Genomic DNA, 12,345 nt, shown 5'->3' on the forward strand with positions numbered 1-12,345 from the left:
CAGGAAAGGCCAGTCAATGATACTGTGCCACTATATGCACACACACACGCACCTCAAATATAAAAAAAAAAATATTTACTAGACTCTTTAAGCACTGAGTGTGCAACATTTTATTGGCAGACTTATTCAGATAAAGTCATTAACAAATTCAATTTAAGATGAAAGAATTTTCATAAGAATAGCTTTTAAGTAGAAAAAAATCATTATAAATGTGAATTATACGCTTAAAACCTATATAATTTGATTAATCAATGTCACCCCAATAGATTTAATTAAAAAATAAAAATAAATAAATTTTAAAATCCGAAAGTATAGACACTATGGGAGAAATTAATCACTAATTCTATAAAATGCCAATACACCTAAATAGAGAGAGAGAGAGAGAGAGAGAGAGAGAAAGTGGTAAAGATAACAAATATTCAAATAAAATGTTTCCTCCAAGATGTTGAGAATAGATGTTGAGAAACTGGAAGCAAAAGAAAAATGCTGGTGGACCTATGACATCCTTAGAGAAAAAGAGAAAAGAGAAACACAATTTGGCTTGCAGAGTGGCACAAAGCAATGTGCTCTGGCTCCAGTGTATGGAGATGTGAATGCTGGTCTAGTACTACATGTAGCTACATAATATCTAATTCTACATAATATCTCATTCACAAAATGAAAAAGATAAAATGGGCAGGAGGACAAGATGATCTTGATAGTCCCTTCCAGCTCTGAAGACTGCACGGGTCAATTTGAGACTACTAATACCATCTATTCTGTTTTCATTCTAAAAGTTCAGAACCAAATACCAGGTTTCAAGCCCCTCAGATCAGTGATAGTTTAACCATATCTTCACTCAAATGTCCCTGGGGAACATTTTTTTAACTGTTAAGAGATTTATAGCTCCACCCTGAAACACTTGGTCACTTTAGAAAGTTTCTTTTCTTTTTATAAAAATTCTAACAGCTTTATTGAGATAAAATTCATGTACCATACGATGTACCCATTTAACATGTAAAATTGATTAGTTTTTAGCATATTCACAGGGTTGTGCAACCATCACTGCAATCAGTTTTATAACATTTTCATCACCCCAAAAAGAAACCTCTTATTCATTTGTCATCATTCTCTCTCCCTTCACAAATCCTTCTGCCCTAGGAAACCACTTCTCTATGTTTTCAAGGTTCATCGACATTGTAACATATATCAGTACTTTATTCCTTTTTATTGCTGAGTAATATTCCATTGTATGGATATACCTCACTTTATCTATCTGTTCATTAGTTGATGAGAATGTGAGTTGTTTCCAGTTATTGAATATTTTTGTGCAAGTCTTTGTGTGAACATATGTTTCACTTCTCTTGTTTTCATAGATATCTAGGAGGGAATTGCTGAATCATATGGTAACTCTATGTTAAACATTTTGAGGAACTGCTAAACTGTTTTCTAAAATGGTTGCAACATTTTATAGTCTCACAAGCAATGTATGAGAGTCCCAATTTCTCCACATACTCACTAACACTTGCTATTGTCTGTCTTCTTGATTAAAGCCAACCTGCTGGATATGAGGTGGTATCTCATTGTGATTTTGGCTTACCTTTCCCTAATAGCTAATGATATTGAACATCTTTTCATGTGCTTATTGACCATGTGTATATCTTCTTTGGAAAAATGTCTATTTAGACACAACACCCATTTTTATTTTTATTTTTTAGTTGTAAGAGCTCTTTGTATATTCTGGATACAAGAATATTTATGATTTGCAATATTTTCTTCTATTTTGAGGGCTGCCTTTTTACCTTCTTGATGATGCCCTTTGAAGAACAAAAGTTTTTAATTTTGATAAAGTCCAGTTTGCCTATTTTCTTCTCTTGTCACTTGTGCTTTTTGTATAGTATCTAAGAAGGCTTTGCCTAATCCAAAGTTATGAAGATTTATCAATATTATCGTCAAAGGATTTTATAGTTTTAGCTTTACATTTAGGTCTATGATTCATTTAGAGGTTTTTTTTTTTAATTTGGTGTGGGGTAGTTGTCTAACTTAATTTTTATGCTTATGGCTATCCAGTTGTCCTAGCATCATTTGTTGAAAAGACAATTCTTTCCCCCATTGAATTGTCTTTGCACCTTGTTGAAAATCAACTGACCATAAATGTATGAATTTATTCCCAAACTTTCAATTCTCTTCCACTGATTTCTATATCTATCCTTATGCCAGAACCGTAGTCTTAATTACTGTAGCCTTGCAACAACAGAGATGGATCTTGAGATTATCATACTAAGAGAAATAAGTCAGATAGAAAAAGTTAAGAACCATATGATTTCATGTATAGGTGGGACATAAAACTGAACACAACAAACAAACATGGCAAACAAACAAACTCATGGACACAAACAATAGATTAGTGGTCACGAGAGGGAAGGTGGGGAAAAGGATGGTAGGTAAGGGTAAAGGGTGAAATGTATGGTGACAGAAGGAAATTTAACTTCAGGTGGTGAACACACAATGCAGAATACAAATGACATATTTTTGAATTGTATATTTGAAACATATACAATTTTATTAAACAATAACCCCAATTCATAAAAAAATTAAAAATTAAAAAATTGAAAATCCTCTAACTTTGTTCTTCTTTTTTGAGATTGTTTTAGATATTCTGTGTCCCTTACTACTTCATATCAATTTTAGAATCAACTTAATTTTTTTTAAAAAAAGGATCTGTGATGTTGATAAGGATTGCATTTGTTTTATAGCTCAATTTTGAGCAGCTGGGATCATTTTACAAAAGAAAATTTCTCCAGTTCATAGTCCACAGTAATACACACCTGGGGCCCTTACTTCTGTGCCCCCAGATCCAGCAGAGGCTATTCAGGCATTATATACTCCTTTAGAGGAGGTTTTATAGTCTACTTTTTTATACCCTGTTTAATAATCTTATATTTACAAAGTACTTTACAAATATGAAGTATGATGTTAGCAGCCAATTTTTGGCTTAATCATTAGATGGCTAGTTGCCTCATAAGAAAATCATTTTAACTAATTCTATATAATCTAAATATAAAGAATGATAATCCTTGATGTTAAGTTTGGGTATGAGTTTAGCATACATCTCTATCCACAAAGCTGATTGCTATTAAATGATCTTTTAAGAAACCTAAATAGATTAGGTGGACCATTTGCCTCTCAACTGAATAGCCCAAGATCGTCAAGTACTATTCTCTATCACACACTACTAATACAGAATTTTGCCAAGCAATCTATTTCCTTTATCAGTATATACTAAGCAAGATATTGCTTGAAACATATCTTCCAGTTTTGATTTAGGATTAAATTTTAATTAAGAACACTTTGCTACCTGTAGAGGGCAGTCATAACATACCTAGACATTCAAAATAGGAGGCTCTACCTGGAATAGAACACTAAAGATCTGTGGATAAGCTGCTGATCCACAGAACAGATAATCCTTTTGCTTTGATTAGTGTCACTTTCCAGGGAGGCTCCCAGCCAGCTGAGAGATGGCTCAGCATCAGCCAAACGAAGAGAAATAGAGTGGACTCTGGCCTGGTGTTTTAAAATCAGGCTACAAGACTCATTTGGAGACTTTATTATAAAAACAAGCCCAGGATTTCCCAAGACAACCAAGAGCGCTTCCAGAAACATTTTTCCAGACCATCCATGGGGAAGCCATTTTTGCCCCTGCCAAGGGCTGAGGGATATAATGCAAGCATTCATCAAACCGTGGAAAATGAAGGCGGCACCAAGGCTGTGCATGGCATCACGGTAAGACGATCTCCATAATACATGGTCCTTTCTTGAAAAAGAAAGGGTTTATACAGAAAGAATATAAAACCACAAGCAAGCTTCAGTGTCATTGCTCCCTTTATCTTACTAACAAAATATCAAAATTGTTTTCAAACCAACCCCAAGAAAAAAACTAGAACTTTGATGATGATTACCTGATCTGTCCAGTTTTCTCCAACCAAACAGCTTCCCTCTACCAAGACAAATGACTATTTATTTTTTATTTGTTTGTTTCAGGAGATAATGTTTTAAAAAGCAGAAAACCTAGACAAATTTTGTGGTTATTGCTATTAACCCTTAAATGTCTATCACTGATATAAAGATTATATTCCATATAGTAATGAAAGAAAAATTATAAACTGCTTTCTACAGAAAATTGCTACAGAAAAAACTGGCATACTAATACAGAAACATAGGAACATTAAGGAGCTAAGGGGTATTTTCCCTAAATTCACAGTTTCCTAAGGCAAATTTCCTAAGCGTATATTTCTACCGCTAAATAACGTTATTTCCCCCAAAGAGCGTCAATTTTCCTGCTTAGTGTTTTGTTTATCTTTGCAGAAAGTACAATTTAAGTCTGTAAATCCTCTTAACTATAAATAGAACTATCTCTTAAAAGGTTATTTGGTGTGAAGGGGGATGGGCATTTGTTAAGGTCTAACAAACAATGAGCAGAGCTCAAAATTAAATGCTGCAAAATCATACTACGGTAAACTTATCCAAATAAATTTCATTTTTTATTTAATTTATTGGGGTGACATTGGTTAATAACATTATATAAGTTTCAGGTATATAATTCTATAATATATCATTTGTATATTGCATTGTGTGCTCACTACCCAAAGTCTAATTTCCTGTCTCTGTATATTTGACCCCTCTTATCTTCCTCATCGTCTCCCACCCTTCTTCCCCTGTGATAACCACCAAATTGTTGTCTGTGTCTATGAATTTGTCTTGTTTGTTAGTTGCTTTCCACATATGAGTGAAACCAGTATTTCATCTTTTTATAGCTGAGTAGTATTCCATTGTATATATGCACCACATCTTCTTTAATACTAAAAAATTCATCTATCCCTGTGCCATGGCTCATACCCTGATAAAAATCATTTATTTTCAAACTCTCTCTTTAATACTCTGGATCTACTCTTTCTCCTGATGCTACTTTAATTTTCATAAAAAGAAAAAAAGGGTTTTTTAAAGTTTGGGGGAAACTTTTTCTGCAGCAGTGTGTTCACCTTTGCTTTTGAGCTTTCAGAAATATGTAAACAAATAATACATGGATTTCCACACCCTCCATCATCACCTAAGCATGAGGTCTTTAGGGAACCTGAATGAAATGGGATATCATGGCCAAAAGTCCTTAATTAATGGACATCTAAGTGTAGGCAACATGTGCAGAAGAGATTTCTAAAAGGTAATATTTGGAGACGACTGCAGAAAAGACAGCAACAACAACATCCATATGTTATAAGTACGTGTGTGTCTACGTAAAATATGTGTGTGCATGCACACACACATACCCATATAACTTCAAACTTCTAACTGTCTGGAGGGGTATGCTTAACAAGAATCATAGGCAAGTGGATTGAGGAAGTTTTTAAGAATCACAAGTACACCTTCCCCCAGCATCCTGGAATCGACTGTACTGCTGGCTCTGGGCAATCCAAGCTGCCACAATGTCATTAACCCAAGTAAACAGGTTGCAGCCTGTAGAACAGTAGGTGCAAGCAGTCAAGAGTGATCCAGTTGAGATGCTACTGGCCTCTCCATTAAACTTTGCCTTTTATTTATTTTTGGTTTTTATTTAAGTATAATTGGTATAAAATATTATATTGGGATGAGGTGGTATTTCATTATGGTTTTAATTTGCATTTCCCTGATGATTAGTGATGTCGAGCATCTTTTCATATTGTTGGTCATCTGTATATTTACTTTAGGGAAATGTCTTTTTATGTGCTCTGCCCATTTCGCAATCAGGTTGTTTATTATTTTTTTGTTATTGAATTGTATGAGTTTCTTATATATTTTGGATATCAATACCTTATCAGATATATGAAAGTTAACATGCAGAAATCCGTCGCATTTCTATTCATTAATAACGAACAATCAGAAGGATAAATTAAGAAAACAACCCCATTTACAATTGAATCAACAAAAATAAAATACCTAGGAATAAATTTAAGCAAGGAGGTGAAAGACCTGGACTCTGAAAACTATAAGACATTTAAGAAAGAAATTAAAGCATACACAAATAAATGGAATCCAAGACAATCTGTGTGACATTAAGAACAAAACAAAAATAAAGTCAAATGGTACTTCAGCTTGTCATAAATGGTATTGTTATCATTTTAGAATTTTGTTTATACAGCTAATTTGGACTCTCTCTTAACTTGAGCATTTAAGATATTAGCTAATGCCTTTCAAAGTAAAAAATGAAATGGTGATCGATTTAAATATAAGTGGCAAAAGGCAACTGCTAAAATCCCTCATATAATTTTTATAAAATTTAAGAAATGAACGATGTTTTCATGAATAACAAATACATATTTTCATCTTGACTGACAAAAACCCCAGATATCAAATATTAGATCCTCAATGTTGGTAGTCTAACTCAGACAACCCATCTACATCAGTCAGGTAGGTTAGCTCACGCTGTAGTAACAGATAAACCCCTAAAATAAAAGTATATTTTCCATTCATACCACAGTCTGATGTAGGACAGGCAATTCTCCCTTAAGCAGTGCCCCCAGGACTAAAGTTGCTTCCATCTTATGGCTCTGCCATGCTGTGGATCCGAGGTTGCTCTGGAGGCATGCTCAAGAAAAGGATAGTGGGAATGTTACACAGAAAGCTTAACTCTCTCAGCAGGAGGTGAACCCATTACTTCCACTCATGTCAACATTTATTGACCAGACCAGGCGCACAGCCAACCTGATCACAAAGGAGTCTGGGAAACATAGAAGAAACCACAGTACCGATAAACTCCTACAGTCTCCACAACACCATCCACTCGGCTCTCATCTCTAATTTCTAATAGAAAACTCAGATGAATACAAAAAAAAAAAAAAAAAAAAAGAACAACAACAAAAAAAGCAAAGCATCCATTATACATCAGGAAAGGATATATATTTTTAAAAAGATTTGTCTACATACATACATACATAAAGAATGTATAATGTATATCTGTGCTTTTCAATTGGCTTGGAAAAAAATCAGTCTTCTGAAGTTAAAGAGTTTAGTCATCAATTATTTTTCATTAATTACCATAAAGTGAAATGTCTACAAAAATGTGACTTTTTCACTCCTCCACTGGGAATATCATGTAAAAGCCAAGTATTTGCTTACTAAAGCACATTAAGGGCATCTTCATTTTCCACACTAAAAGTAAAGATTTTTCAGCTTTGAAATTAACAATCCACATTGGTCCTATTCTTCCAAGTTACAAATAAAAATTTTTAAATACAAGTTTTGGTCACGTTGGCCAATTTTTTAAACATTTAAATAATTGTCTTTCAGGGTTTTACATTAAAGATTAGGTTTTCTCCACTGAATTATATTTTCAGAGTCAACATCTCCACCAGGCACCTCAGAATGATTTGTTTTAGCAAAGATAATTAGTATTTTAATGTGTTTCTTTTATCTTCTGATGTTTTTTTGAATGAGAATTCAGGATATATAGCATTACAGGTTAAAGAATATATAACATTATGCAGTTTTCTAACTTAGCCTGAGTTTGCTTTTGCTCTGGAAATGTAAACATAGAGTTTCTGGGTACACACATGAATGGTAGTGATTCTAAAACTGATGTCTCTGTATAGCTTCATGCATGTTGCCAGTCACTCCACACTCAGACTGCAGTAGGGCATATGGTAATTAGCCCATTTTTCCTTGGAGGTGTCCAAGGATTCTCAAACATTGCTTACCTTTCAGGGTGCTGTACTGTTGCCAGAGAGTCTGATTATGCAAGGGGAGGATATTACCATTTCAGAGGAAAGCCCATATAAGGCATCTCAGCAGTCCCATGACTGCATTGCTGCGTGGATATTCTGCCTACTGAGCTAGAATGCCTCTGCTGCTACTGATGGCTTTATTGTAGACTGATGTTGACTGTACCACTATGGCATATTAATGTAGGAAACAGGAAATATTTTAATAACGTATACCTGCATTATAGTCATTACAATATTTAAGCTGCTGTTGCATATCTAAAATAAATAAATAAATAAAATAAGCAAGGTATCACAAAAAAAGAAAAGCTAGAAAAGGAAATTTTACCTGGAGATAAGACATTCGGATATTAATATAAAAGAAAGGAGGGGAGTTACGTCAGAAACATAGCAGAGTGAGAGACATCCCCAGATCTCTCCCCTTGAAACAACAATAAGCTGAACATTTAAAACTCATCAAAAAAACACACAAACGGCACATCGGTACATCTGAGCATGGGATCTGTGCATAAGAGCTACCCTACCACAGGTCAGAATCCTGGAAGTCAGGGGGTAGACTGGGAGAAACAAAAAAGCTGCCTCTCCCAGCCAGAGCTCCCAGCAGGAGGAGGGAGCAGGGGAGAAGTTGTAGCAGGTTTCCTGAACAGCCCTGCCTGGAAGAGCTATGAGCTCCATGAGACTGGTGGCAATGCCCAGGCATCAGGGCAGAAAGCAGAGAAGGGGGACGGCACAGAAGTGTAGATGGCAAAGACACGCAGTTGATTAGTACCAGCCGTGGTTCCAAACGCAAGGCTGAGCCACAGCCCCTCCATCCATATCCTCCAAGACCGAACACCTGCGGAGCCCCAGGGGAATCTGAGCAGATATTACTGAAACTGTCGCTAACACCGACAGGGACTGAGACTGAGGGTAGCGGGTGTGATTGAAGATCTATAAGGAAAAAAAAGCATTATTAAGACTTTATATAAAGCAAGGATCCAATAGTCTTAGATGCCACCTATTGGAAAACAAAAGAAAACTACCTTCTTTGCAACAGGCTAAAGAGAGACCTTTATATAATAAATCTTTCTGGAAAAAATGCAAAATACACTTCAATTAATGCCCAGGTGAAGAAATAGTCCATTAAACACCATGAACAACCAAGGTGACAAGGAACTCAGAAAAAAAAGAAAAAAGAAAAATCTTCAGAAAATCAGCTTAAAGACAGAAATATGTGACTTAAATGACAGAGAATTCGGGATGGTACTTCTGAAAAAAACTCAATGAGAGCCAAAACAATTTATATCAACAATTTCAGGAATTGAAAAAACAACTAGATGAGCAGAATGAGTTGTTTAGCAAGGAGATTGAAACCCTCAAAAAAAAAACCAAATAGAACTTCTAGAGATGAAGAACACACTGAAAGACGTTAAAATTGAAATAGCAAGCTTGTGAAATAAAGTCAATCAAATGGAAGAAAGGATCAGTGATATCGAAGACAGAAATCTAGAAATAAATCAGAAGGAAGAAGAGAGAAACCAAAGAATAAAAAATAATGAAAGAGAAATGCAAGAACTAGTTGATATCATCAGGAGAGGAAACAAGAATAATGGGCATTCTCAAAATAGAGGAAAAGGAGTAGGGATTAGAAAGCATTTCCAGACAAATAGTTGATGAGAATTTCGAAATCTGAGGAATGAGCTGGAGCTTGGAATTCAAGAAGTCAACAGAACACCCAATTATCTCACCCCAAAAAGGTGTTCTCTAAAACACATTGTATTAAAAATGATCAAAAATCAATGACAAAAAGAATTCTCAGGGCAGCCAGGGAAAAGAAGATGGTAACCTATAAAGGAAAACCCATTAAATTATTGTTGAACTTCTTAGCACAAACCTTACAAGCCAGAAACGAGGGGAATCAAATATTCAAACTATCAAATGAAAGGAACTACCAGCCAGGAATAATGTATCCAGCAAAGCCCTCCTTCAGCTATGAAGAGGAAATAAAGACCTTTCCAGACATATAAAAATTGAGGGAAATCTCCACTACAAGGCCTGCACTACAGGAAATACTGAAAGGGGTCAGCTCATCTAAAATAAAATGACAAGAAAAAATATATAACTAGGAGGAAGGCGATTAGCAGGCCATTAGAGGAGTGCAACCCTTACTAAGAACGGGGCATCATTAGCTTAAACAATAAGAAGAAATTTGCTGTAGCAAAATAGTAATGAATGTTCAGCATACATAGGGACAAATTGAGACAACAATGACTAAAAAGAGGAGGATTCATATAAAACTATCCTCTATATATTTGTAATGGTAACTACACACCAAAGATTCAGAACTATGAAGTATATAACATAAAACAAGGACCAGAGGGAAAACCCCCAAAACCGAACCCCCTCCAAAAAAACAGACACACAAGGACAAGGAAACAATGGAAACACCGAGCTACCAAAAAAAAACAAAAAACAAAAAACAAAACAAAACATAAAATCGTTATAAGAAAACCTCATATTTCAATAATCACTCTAAATGTAAATGGGCTGAACTCACCAATGAAAAGGCAGAGTTGTACATTAGATCAAAAAATAAAATCCAACCATATGCTGCTTCCAGGAGACACATCTCAGCTCCAAAGACAAATACGGACTCAAAGTGAAAGAGTGCAAAATGATATTTCAAGCAAATGGCATTCAGAGAAAAGTGGGAGTAACGGTACTAATATCAAACCAAATAGACTTCAAAATAAAAAAGTAAAGAAAGATTCTGAGGGACACTTCATAATGATAAAGGGGATCATGCACCAAGAAGATATAATACTTATTAATATCTATACTCCTAATCAGGGAGCCCCAAAATATGTAAAGCAATTAGTAACAGAACTAAAGGGAGAAACAGACCAAAACACTATCGTACTAGGGGACCTAAATACTCCACTGTCAGATATGGACAGATCATCCAAACAAAAAATCAATAAGGAAATAACATCCTTAAATGACACATTAGACCAACTGGGCATAATTGACATTTACAGAGCCTTTCAACCCAAAACACCTGATTTTACATTCTTCTCTAGTGCACATGGAACATTCTCAAAGAATAACCGCATACTGGGACACAGAGATAGCCACAACAAATATTAGAGGGTTGAAATCATACTAACCATTTTCTCCGATCATAATGCTTTGAAGCTGGAGATCAACTATAAAAAGAAAGCAGGAAGAACCACAAACACATGGAGATTAAACAACGTGCTACTGAAGAATGACTGGGTCAAAGAGAGATCAAGAGATACATAGAAACAAATAATAATGATAGCACGACATATCAAAACTTTTGGGACACTGCAAAAGTGGTAATAAAAGGAAAGTTCATATCATTGCAGGCCTATCTCAAAAAATAAGTACGAGCTCAAATAAACAACTTAATGCTTCATCTTAAAAAATTAGAAAAGAAATAATCAAAATTAGAGCAGATGTAAATACAATTGAAAACAAAACAATAGAAAAAATAAATGCAACAAAGACCTGATTCTTTGAGAAAGTTAATAAAATTGACAAATCCCTGGCTAGACTCACTAAAGAAAAAAGAAAAAGGACACAAATAAACAAAATCAGGGATGAAACAGAAGAAATTATGACAGACACCACAGAAATATAAAGGATTATACAAGAATAATAGGAAAAAGTATACAACACAAAATTTAATAACCTGGAAGAAATGGACCAGTGCTTAGAAAAATGCAATCTTTCTAGACTGAATCAAGAAGAACTGGAAAATCTAAAGAGACCAACCAGCAGTATAGAAATTGAAACAAACATCAAAAAACTACCAAAAAGTAAAAGTCCAGGAACAGATGGCTTTACCAGTAAATTCTACCAAACATTCAAATAAGCTTTAATACCAATTCTCCTCAAACTCTTCCGAAAAGTTGAAGAGGAGACAATACTTCCCAACTCATTTTATGAGGCCAATATTACTCTGTACCAAAACCTGATAAGGATAACACAGAAAAAGAAAACTACAGACCAATATCTCATGAACACTGATGCAAAAATCCTAAATAAGATACTAGCGAACCAAATACAGCAACATATTAAAAAGATTATAAACCACGATATAGTGGGCTTCATCCCAGGGGCACAAGGATGGTTCAACATACACAAATCAATTAATGTGATACACCACATAAACAAATTTAAAAATATGAATCATATGATCATATCAATAGATGCAGAAAAAGCCTTTGACAAGATACGGCATCCATTTATGATCAAAACACTTAACAAAATCGGTATAGAAGGAAAGTACCTTAACATAATAAAGGCCATCTATGACAAACACTCAGCCAACATTATACTTAATGGTGAAAATCTAAAAACCTTTCCTCCAAGATCAGGAACAAGAAAAGGCTGTTCACTATTGCCACTGTTATTCAATATAACATTGGAGGTCCTACCGAGTGCGATATAAAAGGCATCCAAATAGGAAACAAAGAAGTCAAACTGTCACTACTTGCAGATGACATGATTCTCTATACAGAGAACCGTAAAGACTGCACAAGAATACTGCTAGAAACAATAAGCAAATACAGTAAAGTTTCTCGATACAAAATCAACATTCAAAAATCCA

The 12,345-nt window shown here is 34.8% G+C and overlaps 1 protein-coding gene across 1 annotated transcript in view; it reads left to right on the plus strand.

Moving 5' to 3' along the window:
* The first annotated feature begins 442 nt into the window (after positions 1–442).
* Positions 443–12,345, plus strand: part of RGS20 (regulator of G protein signaling 20) — a 95,640-nt gene continuing 83,737 nt past the window's right edge. The window contains exons 1-2 of the mRNA XM_011359201.2: positions 443–604; positions 3,562–3,747. Coding sequence (XP_011357503.2) covers positions 443–604; positions 3,562–3,747 — 348 coding nt within the window. The remainder of the gene's footprint in view (positions 605–3,561; positions 3,748–12,345) is intronic.

Source organism: Pteropus vampyrus, unplaced genomic scaffold (genome assembly GCF_000151845.1).
Source record: "Pteropus vampyrus isolate Shadow unplaced genomic scaffold, Pvam_2.0 Scaffold45, whole genome shotgun sequence".
In the NCBI taxonomy this organism is placed as follows: domain Eukaryota; kingdom Metazoa; phylum Chordata; class Mammalia; order Chiroptera; family Pteropodidae; genus Pteropus; species Pteropus vampyrus.